Source organism: Festucalex cinctus, chromosome 9 (assembly GCF_051991245.1).
Source record: "Festucalex cinctus isolate MCC-2025b chromosome 9, RoL_Fcin_1.0, whole genome shotgun sequence".
In the NCBI taxonomy this organism is placed as follows: domain Eukaryota; kingdom Metazoa; phylum Chordata; class Actinopteri; order Syngnathiformes; family Syngnathidae; genus Festucalex; species Festucalex cinctus.
The window spans coordinates 17472520-17494445 of record NC_135419.1 but is presented as its reverse complement, the minus strand read 5'-3'; the positions used below and the strand labels follow the sequence as shown (position 1 = coordinate 17494445).

The window sequence follows — 21926 nt, the reverse complement described above, 5'->3', positions numbered from 1 at the left end:
CCCCACTAAAGCCCAAGCCAAAAAGTCAGCAGCGATGCACTGAGTTTTGCATAATGCACGGATTAGCGCTAGCTAACATCATTAGCTTCTGATAAACAGCACATATTCGATTGCTCAGTAAAGTTGATGACGTGCTAGCAACTTCATATACAGTATGTAGTGCATGAAGTGCTGCCTCTATGATTGAAAATGTGTTTAATTTCTTTATGCGCTTTCATGCTTTATTATTTTTTGTTTAAGTTAAAGGTTAAAGTAACATTAAATTAAAAAAAAAATGCAAATGTATTTTATTCTTTTTTTATTTACTTCTTCTGAAGCTGCTTTAACTTTTTTTTTTTTGCTACCTATCTAATATAACAAAAAGGTTGAGCGCTCAACAGAAGCAATAGCAGGGTGACAAGAGCAACTTCACAGCTGCCCTGAACTCCCCGAGACCCCCAATTGCCCCCTTGCCCATACACACACGACAGTTAAAGCCAGCAAAGAGGCCCATTAAATTAACGACAGGTATTCCATCCACAGAATGTTGACGTAAAAAAAGAAAAAAAAAGAAAAAGGGGTCATGGAGGCAGCTGAGGAAGCTCATAGATCAGGCGGGAATACGACAGGATGCCAACTCATAATGACGTGACTTTGTATTCGTGTTCGCCCCTTGCACCACCCACCCCCAAAACACATCCAACCCACCCACACTTGTCAGTAACTGTATGGATCCGTGTATGCGGTGCATGCATCAGACACGAGCATACACGCAAACGCGTTGGAATAAAAAGTAAAATAAAACTATTTAGGCAGTAATTCTGTGACGTCGAAGTGGGATTGTACCCATCGATAGATGCCACAAGATGGCGTCAAAGCACTACTAACCTCAAGGCAAACTGCTTCCATGGCACCAATTTGCTCTCAGCGTTCTGATATTGCTTTGACCTGAGCACAAAAGCAAAAAATGGAGGACTGGTTTAAAAAATGCCATCTGTGAATATGCAAATGATGAATCTCAGTGTAGACTCAAATATGTCTTGGACTGTTAATACTGGGTAAGCTGAGCGGAACACTGAACGAGTGTTGAGTTAAAAACCTTCCACATAACAGCTCGGTTATTTATCACATTTCTCACTGGTTGTGAAGTAATGCAGAACAGAGACATTTTACAAGTACTTAACACTAATGTTGCAGTCATGAGCTCACTGCATTTTGCACACTAAGCTTACATGTCACCCTCCTCCCGCACTGTAGAGGTGATTTATTTATTTATTTATTTTAACTTTTATTTATTTTTTTTATGATAGCCTCAAGCAGCGCAGTCCCATGCTAGATGATGCACTTTCAAGTGTTGATTGTCTTCAACATTTACCCTAGCCTTGGCGCGGGGCCACATGCGCAGCGGGGTCGAGAAGAATTTCAGCACATTGTATAGGACTTTGTTGGCAATAATTCACAACATACGTGAACGTGTTTGAATGGGAGGTGAGGTCAGGCGCAAGCCCCACGCGGAGAAGGCCGTTAAACTGTGATGCCCTTTACTACTGCAGTGGGGCCTTGAGCTGCCATGCGTTGTGGGGTTCTGTTTTATATATATATATATATATATATATATGAAACAGAACCCCACAACATATATATATATATGTGAAATGCTGCTCTTTGTTTTTATATGTCAATTATGGAGCGTTTAGCTGCAACATGTTACAAAAAAACTGCCTTAGGGTTCGTCGTTAAATGGTCTTGTTCACTATTAGCCGATTTTTTTGACACTTTGCATCAGTCGGCACATTTTGCTGTGAATCATGTTAGCCTCAATTACAAGACCCTAAATTGCTCATACACCAAATCATTTTCAAAACGTTTCCCACTGTTAATGTAAACTATAACCTCTCCAACTCAAGTGACACAAACAAACAAACAAACAAACAAACAAACAAACAAATAAAACAAACAAATAACTGGGGATTTGACTATTTAGAATTAACCGGTTAATATGTGAATATACGCCATTCAGACTAATGTGAAATGAGAGTCATCACACACCTACCACCCTTTGAATTCCCATTAACCCCAAATTAAATTCCTATATTCTAGTATTAAGAAGCTAGTATTAAGTTAAGAAGCAGCAATATTTCATACCGGTAGTCAACCGCTTCAAGTCATTACTTCGTTTGACCAGCAGAGGTCACTAAATGCTAAACGATAGCATTTTTATTTTATTTTTTGGTGGAAATTATCATTGCTGTACATTAAATTCTTGATGAGTGCTGACACTTTAAAACTTTACAAACAAATATGTATAAAATACACATATTAAAAAAATAACTGTTTATAAAAAGGAGTACAAGTTGCATTTAAGTTGCATTGTATTATTGAAAGAAATTTCACTTATGCTCTGGAGTAATATATTGTACTTGTTTTTAATTTGCAGTATTTTATATTTTGTGTTTTTAATATTATACAGTGCAATTTGTGCTTGCAGTACAAACAGTTGACTTGTAATGCGACTCGCTGTGCGGAAGATGGCAGTATTGCAACATACAGTACTAGATTATGGGTCGAATGGATGTCACATCACTCGCATGCATTTGTCAAAAAGCAGACTTTTAATGTGTACAGTTATAACGTAATTTTGAAGCTACACCACACATAAATATTAATTCTTACGCCTTTCAGGTTGCTATTGCAATGGTAACGCCATTGCCACAGCGTCGCGTCATTACAAGTACATTACATGGTACAAATATAATGACAAACACACTCCCATAGATATATGTCGACCAGTAGTAGATACGTGACTGGTTTCACAAAATTTGAGCCAATAAAAGTATTAAATTGTGTATTTTTCGCTTACTTTTAACAGGTGCCATCTTAGACATTGGTGTTGCGTTCGCTTGCCATTTCCGAGTCGTATTTTAGACGAAGAGAGTGTTCCAGTAGCATACATGAGACTGATTTGTCAAACCCCACATTTGCACTCATTATTGACAGATAAGGGTAAGATAGTGGAAATTTATTTTACGTTCCAAGTCGGATTTTAAAGTTCAGAGGGGCGTTCCTGTTGCTTGTTCTCCAATTGGGAGCTTTAAATTCCGATTTACATGGCACGCCCCGAAAGGACCAGTGTGAGACAGCGTAGGCTGGTCCAACATCCTGCCTACCCGAACCTTCACCCAGCTCGGCCGCTGACCCAGCTCAAATCCGGGTCGCGTCTTACCATCCTCGGCCTCGCCCTCCAGCGGATCATACGGCGCACACAGCTCGGCGCCTGGCGGCGCTCATGTGCCTGATTTATTTTGGAGCCAGCAAGCGTTATCTGTGAGGACGGGAGTGCCGTCGCCGTGGGCGTGATGTCGGCGCCGGTGAACGGCTACGGTCAGAGCCCAACGCCGAACGGTGGAGCTGCACCTCCCCGACAGAATGGTAAAGCAGGCCGGTTGATGCTATTAGCCAGCTCCCTGGGCTTTAGCATACAAACGCTAACGCGATAGTTGCATACTCGTCACTTACAACCTTCATGTAATCATAAACTAATCATAAACTTACCTTAAAAACAAAGAGTGCATTGCATTTATAATATGTTGTACTTCAAGCCAATTTAAAGACTACCATCATGCACCATTTTGATGGTAACAAATCAAAAGGGGGATGCTAACATTAGCCTAGCGTCCATGGGCGAGCAAGATGGCAATTTTGCACCACATTAAGAATCTGTATTTCACAATTTGTCATTAATTTGCCTCAGTTGGACATAGATCTGATCATCGGCGTGTAGTAAAGTGTTTATTTTCAGTGCTGTCATGTTTGCATGAGCAGTACACCGGAGCTTCTGAACCAACAGCTGCTGATGAAGTTGTTTTGTTTTGCAGCTAACAACAAAGCCACCGCTTTGAAATCTCATTTCAGTCATCATTAAAGTAGCTACGGTTTTATGTTGATCAAACAAAGGAAATGAAAGGCTTTCATAGGGCTGCTCGATTATGGGAAAAATAATAATCACGATTATTTTGGCAATAGTTGAAATCAGGATTATTCAAGCGCTTATTTATTTTTTGGTACAAAACAAGAAAATGTTTAAGCATTTAAAAATATTAAGACCAATAATTATAATAATAATAATAAATAGAAACACTATGATTATACAAGTTCCTTTTGGACCAAAAAGAATTTGTAATAATATATATTTATAATAACATAGATTTATTTATTTATGTTGGCAAAAACGAGGTTGGAGTGCAATGTGCAGTAGGATGTTTTTTTTTTGGTACAAAACAAGAAAATGTTTAAGTGGGGGAAAATATATATATATATATATTAAGACAAATAAAATTATTTGGAAAAAGTATAATTAAAAAAATCTTAAATTAGTTATCTTAAAATTTAAAAAAGGTGCAAATGTATATATTTAAACAACTCAAAAATTACTATTAATAATCTTTTTTTTTTTTTTTTTTTTTTTTTACGATTATGCTGATTTTGTAATTGCGGAGTGCAATAATTGAAATTGTAATTGAATTTCGATTAATTGCACAGCCCGAGGCTTTCATGTGGAGCAGGTCCAGGTGTTCAATTGGAAACCTTTTTTTGAGTTTGTGCAAATATTTTATATGCAACAAAACTCAAAATCATAAATACAAAAGATTTGTCACAAAAAAATAACAATGATCTTGTCTCAATTTTCTCACACATTGGATTACTCAGTGAATCCAGTTGCATTTAAATGGTCCAACGATCATTTATTTACTACAAATAATTCATCTTTGTTGACTTTCCGACTTTTTGTAATTAATATTAATGTATATACTTACTAGGGGTGTGAATTGCCTAGTACCTGACGATTCGATTCGTATCACGATTCACAGGTCACGATTCGATTCGATACCGATTAATCCCGATACGAATTTCTAAGTCGATTGTTGCGATTTTTTTTCATTCAAATTTAGAAAATACTAATCAGTAAGCTTGTAGAGTGTAAGATTTATATGAAAATGTATTATTTATTTATCTGAAATTTCAGTCTTATAGAGGTTGTAATCTGTTTCATGTTTGAACAGCATTAAAATAAAATATTAAGGCGTAATGTTCCGTTCATATAACATTATTCCATGCTCAAGGTGTGAATCCTAAAAAAAAATCAAAAAAAAAATCGATTCTGCCGATTATTGAATCGATTCGAGAATCGCGCGATGTAGTATCGCGATATATCGCCGAATCGATTTTTTTTAACACCCCTAATACTTACTAATATTTATTTAATTTTTTGTTATTTTTGTTTCACTTATTTACTGCACAACTTATTTGTTTTCCATGTACAGCACTTTGTTTGCAGCTATGGTTGTTTTAAAAGTGCGTTAAAAATACAGTTGAGTGAATGTAAAATGTGTGCAATACTTAAGAAAAGCACGACCAAGAGAACTGCTATCACTTATTATGACTGCTCTAAATAAAGTTTTTGCCCCACCACATTTAATGTTAACATCAATCTTTTTGTACTTTTCCAGGTCCAGTTCCAACATACACCTCCACATATCCCAACACGGGTTACTACGGAGCCCCACCTCAGCAACAGAACTATCCCACCATCCCGTCACACTGCACTGGTGTGTCCAGCAAAACCCCTGTCACAAACAGTGCCCACCATGTGAACAATTACTACCCAAATCACCATCATGTAGCACCCGTATGTTCTGCGCCCCCTCCCCAGCGACACACCTCAGCACTACCGTCACCAAGCGACCACTACACACAATTCCACCAGCAGCAGCAGCATCCGCCCTATGCTACTCCAGGAGGTTATTACGGACAGACGTCGTACCACACGCCCACAGCTCAGTGTCAGCAGCAGCAGCCCACTTTGTTGCCGGCGCCACCTAGTGGCCCCGGCGGGGCCGCTGTCTACCCCATCGTTTCCTACCCATCTGCGCCGGGGACGAGCCAGTATGGCACGCTCGTCTCCAGCCAGATTGCCGCTACGGCGGGAGCGGCGCAGTACAGCGACCCCCAGTCGGGTTCGGCAGCTACAACAGCAGCAGCAGTGCATCCTGGGTATAATGTGGCTCCTCCCACTCAGATAGCACCAGCTGTCAATGGTCAAAGAAGCACAGGTATGAGCCTTTTAAAACTTTTGCCTCTGCTTTGTAAAATTGACTTTGTAGAATAGTTCAGTGAAGCTTAGGAAAGGTAAACTCAAATGTGTCTTGTAATATCTCCTGGTTCATTATTTTTCTATCAAATTAACTCATTCACTGCCTTTGACAAGTATACTTGTCAATTGTATTTTTTAGAGCGGTGCTAAATGGGGGCGAATCTGAGCATGCTCCACTGTAAATATCAAACTTGGAAACAACTTTACTGATGCCCAACCACCGGTAGATGACATCATAGCCCCATTTTATAGGAAATAAACACAGTTTCAGAGTCCATGGGAGAAATGGCTGTATTTTGGCAAACCTACATTTTCTGCTGTCAATTATAAAAGAACGGGACGGGACAAAAAGTAGGGAGTCTATTCTGTTATTTGGTAGATTCGGTTTATATATAATTATTGAATGGAATATCACGTGAGTATTGGAAATGTAAAAATTTTCTATAATGACTGGCAGTGAATGAGTTAAAAACAAAAACAAAAAAAAACTTTTTCTTCCTAAAGTGACAGCAAGAGATTCCATACATTCACACCTGTGGACAAAGACTATATTCTAGTTTGAAGAAAAAAAAAAAAAAAAACAGTGGACTCAGGATGGAGCCTTGTGGCACACCCATTTTAATTTATATGGCCTGCCTATCCAGCCATCCATTGTCTTTCGTGCTTTTCCCAGATGGACTGGCGCTTTATCCCGTGTGACTTTGACACTGGTTAAGATGCATTCGCAGGCCACATGTAAACATGCAACCAGTCACATTCGTATTCACACCTATAGACAATTTACAGCTCCTTCTAAACTTTCAACAACGAATCAAGTACCATTTAAAGTCATTTGAATTCATTTCCTCTTGTCCGTTTTGCAATTGCAGTCGCAAACACAGCCCACCAACACTACGACCACCATCAGGCTTCTCGAAAGTACGACTCCTGCGGCGGCGGTGCGAACGGAGATCGACCACCCTCAGGAACTCCCGCAACGTCGGTGCACTCCTCACCGGGCCACCACCATCAAAGTAAATAATGCATTAAACCGTATTGTGTCTGATGCCATTTTCAGGTTGGTGAACGCCAGATCTTGTTTTCAAGGTTGCACCCTGCTGCTCACTTTGTGAATCATTTACAAATTCATAATTCGTCACAGCTACGCTTTGGAGTGTCACATCCAGTAATTATTACCCCACTTCCAAATGTGCTAATATGAGGCGGTACACTTTATGCAAACAAAGTGTCTGGATGTTTTCACCAAATTGTAAGGTTCTAAAGTTAAATATTTACGAGAGATAGACCAATGTTTTTTTGTTTTTTTTGTTTTTTCAGAGACCATACCGATTATTAGTAGCCAAGGAGGCTGAGAGCTGATATTAATTTTCACCATAAAGGAAAATATTGGAGTCAAAACAAAAAAAATTCAACTGCTGAATTTTTTTTAGCGTATGTTTTTTTTTTTTTTTAAACCCAACTTTAAGATTTGAAAAATATTTCTGGATTTGGTCAGTAAACTAAGACATGATTGGTCGTTACCTACTTCCACAGCACAGCTGATGTCATCATCAGTTGACAGCAAATAGAAAAATTACTTCACCTGTTTTCTAGGTTTGGTCATGTGACATTCACAAGCTGAGCTGTGATTGGTTACCTGAGCCCTTGTGATGTCATTTTCAGTCGACCGCAAGTTGCAAAATGTGTTTTTAAAGGTATTAATTGTACATGAAAAATAATGAAAATATCAAATTTATTATGGGTAAAATATTAATGTTTGACAGCCAAAATGGCTAAATAAGTAAAGTATCCCTATAAATAATTTTACTGATTTAAGTTGAAACAACAAGAGAAGGTGCAAAGAGTTCCCAGGGTCAGCAGCATCTCTTATAAAGTGAACTGAAATTTTAAATAAATACTATTCACTGAAGTTAACAGCTTTAAATTGATCTAATATTCTTCAAAAAGGCAGACGCCGATATTTGTCAATGCTGATTATCTGTGCTGATAATTGATCCGGCCGATAATGGGTCTATCCCTAATATTTCCATATAGGAAGGCATTCCTGATCACTTGTTTTTTTTGTTTTTTTTCCTCTCATTTCAACCAGGCTCGCAGTATGGCTATGTCGCTAACAGCGGCGCAAGCTCGGCTTCGGGTCCGAACGCAGCCCCCTCGTCATCCAGCTCGGAGGAGGATGAGGACGACGAGGATGAGGATGAGGATGAGGAAGCAGGTGTGTTTTCGGTTTAGCATTTTAACATTTATCATTCTGTCACTTTCCAGCCGACCGACCCCCAAGGGGTCAAGCTCTTCAGCCATCCTGCTGTCTTAAGTCTACCAGAGCAGATAATCCACCAGGTTTGGAAGTCCGATTTAGTCGGCACTAATTGGATCCGTTGAGCTTCCCTTGCCTGCCTGGGACAGAAAATCTTCCCTTTCAAGTATTTTCTTGTTTTTTGATATTAGGACACAAGTGTAACCTAAGCAATGAAACGAACAGGATAAGATGTGCCAACATCCTTCACACGTTATATTTCCTTGAATTGAATTTCATCAATCTAGCGTCCCCTTGATTTTTTTTTTTTTTTTTTTGTCTCCGTGATGCCTTTTCAGGTGACGAAACGTCGTCGTCGTCCACCACCGGCAGTGCATCACCAGTGCCCAACAGTTATGATTCCCTGGAAGGAGGCAATTTTCCAGGTATGGACGACGTCGTAAATTTATTATGGGAATGCCAGGTGTCTGATACTGCTCAGTGGTAAAAAGCATTGTCCAGTAACCAGGAGGTTATAATTTCATAATTTGTCTCTCCATTTATTTCATAAGCATTCCACATGTATTCAAATCTTAGCATTCATCCTTCAGCATTCCCACGCAATTTCTTCAGAAATTACACTTAGTCTAGTTGTTCTTCTTCTTCTTATTATTATTATTATTATTATTATTATTATTATATTTTTTTTTAATTATTATTTTCTGGCATAACAACCTCTCATGCAGATTCAATGCCACCGTCCGCCAATCTGACAAATCAAGCGCCGCCCTACAGGAGCTACGGTTACCCCGCCGTGCAGCCAAATTATCGGCAAGGACCAACCTCACTCGCGGACTCGCCCTCTTCTCAGGAGCTGCTTGGACCGACGGGCTACCAGCAGTACTCCCAGGTTCGGCAGCCCCCCCCCCCCCCCCCCCCCCCCCCCCTCCTCCTGCCTTCAACCAAGTTGATTGTTAAACATGTACGTCAATCGTGCAGCAGAATAATTTCTATACTCACTTCCTGGTTTGCGTTCAGCCTTTCCCGAGCATGTCCCAGCTGTCTGCGGCCCTGGGGGGCCTGAGCGGGATCCCGGAGCTGGAGGTGGAGGCTCTCAGGCCTCTCAACCTGCTGCAGGAGAGGAATTTGCTCCCCCCGAGACCTCTGGAGGCCCCCGAACCCAACCTGAGTTCGGAGCTGAAGAAGGTCAACTGCAGCCCGCAGTATGTAAAGCGTTTTGACCTCTTGCTAAAGTCTGTGGAGGGAAAAAACAAATAGGATGCAAATCAACTTCCTGTTTCTCATCCTTATAAGGACATTCCGATGTACCCTGACCAGCATCCCTCAAACGCAGGCTCTGCTCAACAAGGCCAGGCTGCCCCTCGGCCTTCTCCTTCACCCCTTCAGAGATCTACAGGTATGGGCTGAGCTCGAAAGCAGAAAAGGCTGAAAAAAAAAAAGAAGTGGAATCTCCACTGTTGTCATATGTTGTTGGAGGTTTAGCGCCATTGGCAAGATTGAGTGGCAGCAGCACAGAAAGCAGGACGATGTGAGCGAAGCGAGTTTATTTTTAGAGGTTCTACTTGCCAAAGAGGGTCACTGATAGAAGTAGACGAGGACACTTGTACTACAGAATGAAATTCTCTCAACTCAAATGGAGAATTAAGAGAACTGTTGAGCTCCCAGAAACACCATACAACTTTGTGGGAGTGGTTATTATGCAAATTAGACATCTTGTGACGTAACAGCAGTCCACCGATATAAAAAAGGCAATTTAGCATCATATGTCCCCTTTAAAGGGGAAGTAAAAATGTCTTAAAAAAATCCTATGCAGCCACACTAGTCTAAATCTGGTATTCTGGTTAATATTGCGTTAGTGTAATATGAGTTAAGCATCAAAATACAGCCGTTGTTATCAATATCAGAAGGCGGCCGTTTTGCCACTTGCTGTCAACTGAATATGACATCACAGTGGCTCAGGGCGCAGGCAATGACCAATCACAGCTCACCTGTTTTCTGAAGTCGAGCTGTGATTGGTTATCTGATGCTGCATTCGAGGATGATCGAAAGTCGGACTTTTCTGAGTTCAAAGCAGGAAGTGTTTACAGGAACGCCCCCTGGCTTGAACTCGGAAATTCCACTTGCAACAGACTACAATGTGACGTCACTGTGAATGGCAAAACACAATTTACTCGAGTATAAAACAAGATAGCTTTCTTCATTCATAAATATTTGATATAACTTCCACGTAACACAACATACGTGACAGTATGCTGCTATCTCCCTGCATGAAATTATGCTACTGAACTGTATGGAATGATTATGAAATAAGATAAAAACAATAAATGAAGCAAAATTGTGAGCAGGTATGTTTGCTGGAGGTCAAAATGAGTTTTGAGGACCAAAATAAAAAACAATTTACAGCTATCCACCATTTTGGTTGTTTACTTTCGCCTACAACGCTTTCAGGTCGGAACTGGGGAAAAAACAACTCGAATATATCCGACTTCCGACCATCCTCGAATGCAGCATGAGACCTGGGCAATTGTGATGTCATCTTCAGTGGACAGCAATTGGCAAAATGGCCGCCCCCTGAGATGAATAAAAACGGCTGGATTTTGCTTCATAACTCATATTCCACAAATGTAATATGAACCCGAACGTCATGTTTAGACTAGTGAGGTCACATATAATTGTAAATAATAATGTTGTAAAAATTGTAAAAAAATGTTTAAGGTTGACTTCCAGTTGAAACAGAAGTTAATGTTTCAGGTGTGATAAGGGACTTGGGTCACATCAGTTTGCGTTTTAATTCATAAATGCGTGTGTGCAGCAATTACCCGTCATCACGTCCAACACTATCGTCCGCTGTCGCAACTGCCGCACCTACATCAACCCTTTTGTTACCTTCCTGGACCAGCGCCGGTGGAAGTGTAACCTCTGCTATCGGGTCAACGACGGTACGGGAAAATGACCGCCTGACTTTGTTTCATGTAGCGACTGCTGCTTTTTAGCCATGCATTCATTTTCAAACGTTTCTTTCTAGTACCAGATGAGTTCATGTACAACCCGGTGACGAGATCGTATGGCGAACCACACAAGAGACCGGAAGTCCAAAACGCGACAGTAGAATTCATCGCCTCCTCAGATTACATGGTGAGAAGCATTATTTATTTATTTATTTTTTGTGGGGGGGAATTTATGACTTGTTTTGAGTGTGTCAGTCCACTAGATGGCAGTCTTGTGTCACTTACATGAGCTAGCAGTACATCAGCTTTGATGTACTGTCAGCAACAACAAATTATGTCTGCCAAACGTAGTTCTCTGAGCAATGAGTAAGTCGTAATATTTTTAACGTGCATTTGTTTTTGATATCCATAGAGATTGTATGAAGGTGTACCTAATTTTGTGGCTTTTGATGCTAACGTGACCACAATTCTAATTGTCAACTAAACTTGTGTGGATAGCTGCGGCCCCCTCAGCCATCAGTCTACTTGTTCGTGCTCGACGTCTCACACAATGGCGTGGAAAGCGGGTACCTGAAATATTTCTGCGAGTCGCTCCTGGAGAACCTGTACAAGTTAGTGTCAGGATCGTCAATAAACTCTGCCTAGAAACAGATGGTAGTGTTTAAGAAAAAAACAACAACCTGTTGTTTAGGTTGCCTGGTGACTCGCGTACCAAGGTGGGATTCCTCACGTTCGACAGCAGCGTCCACTTCTACAACCTCCAGGAGGGATTGTCTCAGCCACAGATGCTGGTGGTGACTGATATCGACGGTACTCACTTCTCATAATCAGCTTTTCTTTTGCTTTGTGACATAAGAGCTGTGTTGTAAGATGTTTTTTTTTTCACAATTTAAAACCGTTCCAAGGCGTTTTATTTGTGATATATTTTTACACACGCATCCTTCTACTAATTGTCTACTAATAATTCTACGAATCAGCGCATCCAGGAAATATTATTGCAGCATATGACTGATTTATGGGGGATATGGTGGCCAAAACATACCCAACTAAAATTAAGTTGCACTAGTAAGCCACCTGCGATTGGCTTCCAACCGGTTCAGGGTGTACCCTGCCTACTGCCCAAAGCCAGCTAAGATAGGGTCCAGCACCCCCCCCCCCCCGCGACCCTTGTGAGGAATAAGCGGTCAAGAAGATGGATGGATGGATAGTAAGCCACTAGAAGGTGCTAGAACTGCACAAATGGAACATAATCTCACTTTTTTTTTTTTTTTTTTTAAATACAGATATGCTCCTCTTTAACTCTTTTATGCCACACGTTATTAAAAAAAAAAAAAAAACAACCCTGAAGAGCGACAGCCGATTTAAAACATTTTAACTCATCTTTCAAGGCAAACATATTGTGTGCTTTTACTACATTTACAATGTGGGTACCAAATGTAAGATTGAATTCCATTCTTTGATTATATAAAAAAGTATGTTTCTACCTTATTCTGTTCTTGAGGCTTTTCACAAAGGCTTTGATCATTCACATCATCCTTGAAAGCGTTCGATTTCATCAGATTCCGTCATGTTTCATTGTGATTTCATACACCGGCAGGCCATTGAAAAGATATACAATGCTGCCATCTGCTGGCCATAGTTATTGGGTGTTTTTGATTTCATAACCCATTGACCAGGCAGCACTTACACTGAGACGTTGCATTGATTTAAAAAAAACAAAAAAAAAACTTGTTGATGTCATGTAACGTTTATGGCGGCATACATCGTGATTTTACTAGTCGTTATTAAACGTTTTTGGCGGTCAAAGAGTTTAATATCGTGACATGACGACAATGCTCTTATGGCAGTTTTCATAATCGCGATATTGCCATTATTGTTCCATCCCTGTTTGTTTTACACTTGTTGAGCAGACCGGCAGTCCAGAAACTAAACTATTTGTCAAAAAGTCAATTTTCAAACTGCATGTAATGCATAGATTTGTATTTAAACTTTTTTCCCCCCTGCTGCAGATGTATTCATACCATCTCATGACAGTCTAATGGTGAACTTGAAGGAGAGTAAAGAGGTAGACTCGTTCACTAAAATCTTCCAGAACATTTCATCTATAGCTGTTTTGTTTTTGAGCGTGAATGAATTCTCTTCTCGGCGCAGCTGATCAAGGACCTGCTGACCTCGCTCCCGGCCATGTTCAGCCGGAGCAGAGAGACGCAGAGCGCACTGGGCCCCGCCTTGCAAGCCGCCTACAAGCTCATGTTGCCCACCGGCGGGCGCGTCAGCGTCTTCCAGACGCAACTGCCCACGCTGGGCGCCGGCTCGCTGCAGTCCAGGGAGGACCCCGGCCGGCGCTCCAGTGTCAAGGTAGAGCAAATAAACACTTCCAGGGTTCTCTCCCAGGTGTCATGAAGTTTTTTATTTTTTATTCTCTGGCATATTCGCAGGGAGTGCAGCATCTTGGCCCCGCCACAGACTTCTACAAAAAGTTTGCACTGGATTGCTCCGGACAACAGATCGGCGTTGATCTTTTCCTTCTCAGCTCCCAGTACGCTGACCTGGCCTCGCTGGGTAAGGCGGCTTGACTTTCCAAAATGGCTTCCAGCATGACAGAGGAAATGTCTTCATTGTTGTTGGGTTTTTTCCCCTCTTTTTGGCTTGTTTCCTAGCATGTATTTCCAAGTACTCTGCCGGCAGCATCTTCTACTACCCCTCCTTTCATCACATCCACAACGCGGCCCAGTTGGAGAAGTTCCAGAAGGATCTGACGCGCTACCTCAGCAGGAAGATGGGCTTCGAGGCAGTCATGAGAATACGATGCACGAAAGGTTGCCCTCGCCTAAAAAAAATACGTTGCCCCACCGTGCAGCTTTGAAACGGCTTGACGACCAGTTTTCCCCATAAAGGTTTATCTATCCACACGTTCCACGGCAACTTCTTCGTGCGCTCCACCGACCTGCTGTCCCTCGCCAACGTCAACCCAGACTCGGCCTTCGCCGTCCAGATGTCCATCGACGACTCGCTGGTCGACTCCTCGCTGGCGTGTTTCCAGGCCGCTCTGCTCTACACCTCCAGTAAAGGTGAAGGCGTCTTCATCACATTCATTTGCCAGATATTTCCAAAGCAGCATATTAACAAGTCATCTTTCTTTATATAGCACTTTCAAACAGCCTTAATCGGCATTTTGACTAATCTTTTAAGACCCACAAAATACTGTGACAATGTAAATGAAATTACCAAAAGACAGTGTTGGATGCCTTCTTTTACCACGATAAAAAATAGTAAACGTTTATTTAGCCTTAAAACAATGTGTTGATTTTGAGGGGGAAAAAAAGTGAGGAAAACAAAACAAAACAAAACTTCAAACTGTAAGTAAAAAAACATGAAGTTGAAATTGGTCATTCAATTGCATCATCTTTTTTCACAATCACGACACTTTTTTTCCACCTACTGTGACACGTACTCTATTACACAAATATATACGCTGCGTGACATACCTAAACGTGTTTGATTTCCAATGTGTTGGCATTTCTGTCAAAATCGACGACAAGCCACGATTCCCGCCCTAATCTTAACTCATTTGCTCCCAAAAAGGTATAAATTTGTTCTATTTTAAATGTATTAAGCATCCCAAAGACGTATTTATGCATTTTTTGTTTTTTTATGCTAGAGCATACAGCAGGCTTTGATACAGCTTCTCAACTGCAAAGAACAGTTGAAGAAATGGTAGTTATTACACAACCGGCCAGCAGGTGGCAGCAGAGTAAAGGAGATCAACCAAGACCATGTTGGGAAAAAAGCTCAAGTCCTCACAATTCTAAATGGATTTGTGAATAATGATGAAACTTAGCTATATTCTAATGGTAATTGTTGCAAAATAGAAACAGACAGACAGAGACATTAATCTTTCTTTTGGTAGGTTCCATGTTTTTATAGCAATAGAATACAATATTCTGTGGGCCTTGCAAAATCAGTCAAAATCCAGTAAAACAGCCGGAGTGAAGGGGATTGCTTCCGTGAAAATGGCTGCAAGTGAATGAGTTAATTTTAATTAACTCCAAAACTGTGCTAATCTCAAAACCAAAGTGATGCCACGCCGCCATCTACAGGAATCTGATGGACATGACAGTGGTTTACAAGCCGGAATTTCACTGACGAGCTGTGCAACACCCTCTTTTCCACGCCTTCCTGTTGAAAAACGTACTTCACGAATATATTTATCAGTTACAGTCAAAGGTTGGATTCCAGTTGATCGATATAATTGTCCACACCAGTAAATGGATTGAAAATGGATTAAAGGATGGATATCAAATGGGTGCATTTTAGCCTCTTAACTGTGCGTCCGTGTACTATTCCAGGGAAGAGGCGTATCCGGGTCCACACTCTTTGCCTCCCTGTGGTCAACCAGCTGAGCGACGTGTACGCCGGCGCCGACGTCCAAGCAATTACTTGCTTGTTGGCAAACATGGGTGGGTCACCGATACTTGCCTTTCGGACTTCCATGAACCTTTTGTGGGCTAAATGTTTTTTGTTTTTTTATTTGTCTGTTTTGTTTTGGGGGTTTTTAAGCGATTGACCGCTCGGTATCATCGAGCCTGGCGGATGCTCGGGAGGCCCTGACGAACGCGGCGGTGGACTTTGTGAGCGCCTACAAGAACAACGTGTCCAACCTGCAGCAGTCGGGTCTGGCGGCGCCCGCCGCCTTGCGACTTTTCCCGCTTTACATCCTTTCTCTGCTCAAACAGGTGTGACTGCTTTTTATGCGAATTAGTTCATCTCACCCATCACGGGCCCCGTTTTGAATCACGCCGTCCGGACGACGTGTGTTTTGCTTCCCAGAAAGCTTTTCGCACGGAAACGAGCACGCGCCTGGACGAGCGCGTCTTCGCCATGTGCGAGTTCAAGACGCAGCCGCTGCAGCAGCTGATGCGGATGGTTCACCCCGACCTGTACCGCCTGGACAACATGTCGGATCAGGTGAGGAAGCTAAGCGAAAAGGGAAAAAAAAAAGAAAATGATCCTTCATGAAGTCGATTGCAATTGCTGCGTTGCACCCGCAGGGGGCGCTCCACCTCAACGACACGCTGGTCCCGCAGCCGCCTCTCCTCCACCTGTCTGCAGAGAGGCTGAGCCGAGATGGCGCCTTCCTCCTGGACTGCGGCAGCGTACGTATTTATTTTATCTCTGTCCTCTTACGACTCAGCCGTGATGCCTTCAAGGACTTCTGCTGTCGTCGTTCGTTTCCGCTGTTGTCTGCTGAAGCATGGATTGATCTGATTTTATTTTGTCATGAGCACTTCCGAGACTCTGTATGATATATAACAAGTGAAGTAATCAGTTATATTACCATCAGTTACTACTTTTTAGTTACTTTCACCAAAACAGAATCATTCCAACGTATGACGATAAACGCTGATGGCCTTTAATGAGACAAATATTAAAACATCAAACGACATGATAGGCCCGATTTCTGTTAAACTATTGTACTTTGTCATTGACTCCAACATAAACTATTTGATTTTTTAGTATGTATTTTGGCCAAATGTGAAATCGAAAACAAAACTATGAATAACATTTGTTTCCATGTAAGAGCACTGGATAATCAATCGTGCTCCTATAATGATTGACATGTATTTGAGCCAATGATGTGCCAATAATGACTTAAAAGACAACAATTGTCACTGAACAAGTGGATGAAGCAGAAACCCAAGTCATTGAGAGGAGTAATACGTGCCAACAGACCATATATGTCCTGAAAAGTGGGAAACCGAAAAAAAAATAAGTACTTGTGTAGCAACTGTGTAACATAGGGGCTGTGCATCAATCAAAATTCAATTACAATTTCAATTATTATACTCCATAATTGTAAAAAAAAAAAAAAAAAAAAAAAAAAGTATACTATTTTTTGCATTGTTTCAATTTTATACATTTGCACATTTTATACCTTTTTTTTTTCTTTTTTTTTTTTAATAAGTTTTAAAATACCGGTAATTTATTGCATTTGTAGATTAATTTATTGGAACTTTCATAATTAGTGTTTCAAAGAATTTTATTGGGCCTAATAATTTTTTTATTTGTTTATTTACATCTAAACATTTCCATATTTTGTACCAAAAAAAAAATCTTCCTGCTGCACTCCAACTTCAAGTTTTTTTCCAACATAAATAAATAAATAAATATATATGATTATTAGGGATGTTCGATACCACTTTTTTTTTCAGACCGATACTCAGACCCTCAGTACTCACCGATACCGATAGCAACTGCCGATACCAGTAGTATATTTTGACAAATAAAAAAAATCACTAAAAGATATTTTTAAACAAATATATTTCCTTTAATTTTGACAAAAAAAACAGCACAGTCACTCTTCAATAGTCTTAATGCTCAAAATAAAACACAAAAATTCTCTTTTAGTTTAAGATTCACAATTTCGAAGTATTTCCAAACCGGTGAAGTTTTGGTGAAAAACTGATGCAAGCTAGCGCTAGTTACAGGCAAGGAGGACTCACTTAATGTCTTCCCCCTCTGCCATCGGTCGCATGTACTCGTCTGCGTCACGAGTACTCGAGTACTTGAAAAAAGGCTGGTATCGGTACTCGCCCATACCTAATTATTATAAACACATAGTATTATAAATTCTGTTTGAGCCAAAAAGAACTTACATAATTATAGTGCTTCTATTTTTTTATTTTTAATATTTTTTAAATGCTTAAAAAAAAAAGAGATACTTTACTCATTGAACGATTTTCAGCAGTGAAAAGTTTATTTGTACAGAATGAATTTGATAACTTCATTATTTTTCATGTACTGTTAATACAGTTAAAAAAGTCATTTTTCTACTTGCTGTCGACTGATGATGACGTCACCTGTACTGAGGAAGTAGGTAACGGCCAATCACGGCTCACCTGTTTTCTGGCTTTGGTCAGTAAACTGAGCCGTGATTGGTCGTTACCTACTTCCTCAGCAAGTAGAAAAATTACTTTTTAAAGCTGTTAATAGTACATGAAAAATAATGAAGTTACCACACTAATTATAGACAAAATATTAACTTTTTACTGCTGAAATTGGCCCAATGAGTCAAGTATTCCAACATTTCACTGTTTTGTACCCAAAAAAAAAAAATTGTTTGAATAATTGTGATTTCAATTATTGCCAAAATAATCATGATTATTATTTTTTCCATAATCGATCAGCCCTCGTGTAGCATGTTACACCCCTGATGATACGATTGGTTGTCACCTTCATTTCTATAGTGACTGATTAGTTGTTTTTTCTTCTCACATCTGTGCAGGTGTTTTACCTTTGGGTGGGCAAATGCTGCAACGAGATGTTCATCCGAGACGTTCTGGACTACCCCAACTACGCTTCAATCCCACCCAATATGGTTAGTAACGCATGACTTAAGCGTTGGTGTCGGGAAATGAGCACGAGTGATGCTAAAACAACAATAGCAAAAAACTATGAATAGTGAATAGCTGCTGGGGGATACGTGTACACGAGTTCTACTGGAAGGTCCTCGATTTGTGTGATTGGGGGTTGAGCAAGTGCAGCAAATCAGACCTGCTGTTGCTGCTTTTTCTGCCTCTCGAATATTCGGCCGACTGGGCGGACATCATCCGTCAGCGTGTTTTTCTCTCCCTTTTTCACAAGGACGGGTTGATGCCTCCCAGAACCACCTACATACCAAACATTCCAAACTGCCTTTGTGCGGCTGAATGCCATTTGCGGCTGTGAAAAGCGGCTTTTTTTTGTTGTTGTTGATTTTTATTGCCGTTTTGTGGTGATGCTGTTTCTGGCAGACTCGCATTCCTGAGCTGCGGACGCTGCTGTCGGAGAGGGTACGAGCGTTCCTCGATTGGCTGCAGGACAACAGAGCCTTCAGCTCCATCCTGCACGTCGTCAAGTAAGCGTTGTCACGGTAACCCCCTTTAAGCGCTGCCCGGTGAAGCACAACCACGCGAGGTACGGGCCACATGAAGTGGTGAAAAGGGGGCCTGATAAAACCCGTCGCACGCGCTGGCGATTATCTTTTTGTCACAATCGCAACGATTCCTTGCGAGGAAGTTGTTCTCCATGACGGGGGCGTCTGCTTCCTCAGGGAGTCTATTGTTTTGGGCCGCCTCCGTCGCCCTTCCTGAGCACCATTGTTGTCTTGCTCAGCAGTCTTGTCGTCCAACACTTGGACTGATAAACAAATACCATGCTACGATTATTTCCTCTGAATCCAAAAGGTACGTGTACTGTAAGAAGTTCCCACGTAACAACCAATAGACGGACATATAGAAGTCTGATTACATTTCACTTGCTACTAAATGTGCCATCTGGATTGGAATGGATGGAAACATTACGTGAGATTTAGTGGATTCGTTAAAAAAAAAAAAAAAGTATTGAATTTGATTTTCTGAAATTAACTGGCCTTTAAAATTACAGTTAAGTCTTGACAATGACATATTGTTTTTCGGTTGTTGACAAAAATGGAAAAAAATAATTATTTTGTTGAGGTCAGATGTGATAGATTTAGGTAGTTTGCAATAAAACATATTGCAAAAGGTACTAAAATACTGTGACAAACATCCATTGTGATATGATTAAATAAAATATGGTCAAATGGTAGTTAAATAAATATTGATTAGTGTATTTTATATGCACATTTTCTGTATTAATAAATAAATAAATATATATATATATATATATATATATATATATATAATGGTTAAAAAAAAATTCTCTTTTTAACAATTCAACACCTTAATCACCTATCATTTTTTCAGTAAAAAAATGAACCATTTCCATCATGAGATGATTTAAGCAAAAAAATAATACTATTTTAAGTGAGAGTGATGAATTATTTTATTGTGATAAGCACATTTCACAGAATCTGAAGGAAAAAAAGAAGGAAGAAAAAAGGCCAAATTAAAACATTAACTCATTTGCTCCCAAAAACGTATAAATATGTTCTATTTTAAATGTGTTAAGTATCCCAAAGACGTATTTATGCACTTTGTTTTTATGCTAGAGCATACAGAAGGCTTTGATTCAGCCTCTCAACTACAGAGAATGGGTGAAAAAAAATGGTAGTGATTACAAAAACGGTCAGCAGGTGGCATCAGAGTATAATAGATCAACCAGGGCCCTGATGAAAACAAGCTGTTTGCCCACAATTCTAAGCAGATTTGTGAATGATGATGAAACTTAGCTATATTCTAATACTAATTGCTGCAAAACGGAAATGGATGGAAATGTACTTTTCCTGATGAAAGGGTCCTTGTTTTTATAGCAAAAGAACACAATTATTCTGTTGGCCTTGCAAAACCAGTAAAACAGCCGGGAGCGAAGAGGGTTGCTTCAGCATAAATGGCTGGGAGGGAATGAGTTAACCTCCTCCATGAACCAAATTCCAGATGCAGTTCTATTAAAACGTGCGACTTTTCTTTCTCTTTCTCTAGGGACGATGCCTCGCCGAAAGCGACTTTCTTCCAGCACCTAGTGGAAGATCGCTCCGAGTCAGCGTCCTCTTACTGCGAGTTCCTGCAGCACATCCAGCAGCAGGTATCCTAGTGACAGGCGGAGGACCGTAGCAGGAACACGAATGTGATTGGGCAGGAGGGAACAAGAGACAATGAAGCAGGAAGGGACCGCCCCCGCTGCCTCGTAGCTTCTCCTGGAAATGCGACTAGAAGAAATGGAGCCAAGAAGATGCTATTTTTGTCGTAGCGCTGTAATGCTGTCCTTCCCTTTTTGTTTTGTTTTGTTTTGTTTTTCATTTGAGAAGATTTGACTGACTCTCTACTCAATTGAAAACATTGAAGATGGGGAGAATTTCACTGGCTTGCACTCTAGAAGATTTCCCCCCCAATTGGGAAGAACTGATAGTGTTGGGATGTTGGATACTCCTCACTGACCAATCATGGAGGGAAAAACCTTTGTCAAACTATACCCCGCCCCCCAAATCCCTCGCTAAGTGTACTATCCTCTTTGTAACTACTGAGAAGAATCTTTTATGAGCGATAATTTATGAAACAGCTTATTAAATAAAAATGACAAACCAACGCTGACAGACTTAATCACGGTTATTTTTCATTTAGGAAAAGTTGCCATTACATAATGGACCGTCGCCGCTTTCCACACTCGCCAGTAAATCGTTGCTTCTGCAGCCATTTTAATACAATGGTTGCCTTCATGACAAACAGCTAGTTAAAACCTCTTACAAGCTTGCTAATGAACTCGGTTGACATTGTTGTTTTTAGTTTTTCAATTCTCAAATTAGACAACAACGGAGGGGAGAGAGGCTCCGTCAAATCACACTGCAACAGGGTAAGCTGATGTGCGCATGTGTTGTAAATTTGCTCATAATTGCCAATGTACAATAATAAAAAACAAAAAAGAGAGTATGTATGTTCATTATTATTACTGATACTGATAATAGAATTGCTCAAGAGGAAATAGGGCCTACTATATTTATTTTTTTTGTTTTTAAAATATATTCATTATACTGTAATGACTCGAGGAGAAAATATTTGTATTCATTTAATTAAATAAAAAATATACATTTGAATTTTGATTATATCAAGCATATTTTGTTAGATTTTTTTTTATT

The 21926-nt window shown here is 40.3% G+C and overlaps 1 protein-coding gene and 1 long non-coding RNA gene across 2 annotated transcripts; one reads left to right on the top strand and one right to left on the bottom strand.

The window, feature by feature from the left end:
• Positions 1-749: 749 nt before the first annotated feature.
• LOC144026216 (uncharacterized) lies at positions 750-12132 on the bottom strand. The gene is made up of 4 exons (XR_013285088.1): positions 12016-12132; positions 9702-9812; positions 9387-9621; positions 750-927 (listed from the first exon to the last, which is right to left on the bottom strand). It is a non-coding gene; the product is annotated as an uncharacterized LOC144026216 (long non-coding RNA).
• sec24b (SEC24 homolog B, COPII coat complex component) lies at positions 2939-21720 on the top strand. The gene is made up of 24 exons (XM_077532805.1): positions 2939-3408; positions 5487-6089; positions 7000-7143; positions 8220-8345; positions 8726-8812; positions 9113-9276; positions 9405-9589; positions 9681-9783; positions 11200-11326; positions 11413-11522; positions 11834-11946; positions 12027-12145; positions 13345-13400; positions 13487-13693; positions 13774-13897; positions 13996-14154; positions 14233-14406; positions 15685-15795; positions 15896-16071; positions 16166-16303; positions 16387-16491; positions 18621-18713; positions 19129-19232; positions 20776-21720. Exons 1-24 carry the CDS (start codon positions 3336-3338, stop codon positions 20885-20887), a joined length of 3513 nt encoding a protein of 1170 aa, XP_077388931.1. The 5' UTR covers positions 2939-3335; the 3' UTR covers positions 20888-21720.
• Positions 21721-21926: the final 206 nt, after the last annotated feature.

What these genes read in the sequence shown, in the direction of transcription:
- sec24b (XM_077532805.1), top strand. Translation starts at nt 3,336, where the DNA reads ATGTCGGCGCCGGTGAACGGCTACGGTCAGAGCCCAACGCCGAACGGT. An exon ending in GAGAATACGATGCACGAAAG is followed by an intron (nt 14,155 to 14,232) that starts GTTGCCCTCGCC and finishes TTCCCCATAAAG; the next exon opens with GTTTATCTATCCACACGTTC. An exon ending in TCCTCCTGGACTGCGGCAGC is followed by an intron (nt 16,492 to 18,620) that starts GTACGTATTTAT and finishes ACATCTGTGCAG; the next exon opens with GTGTTTTACCTTTGGGTGGG.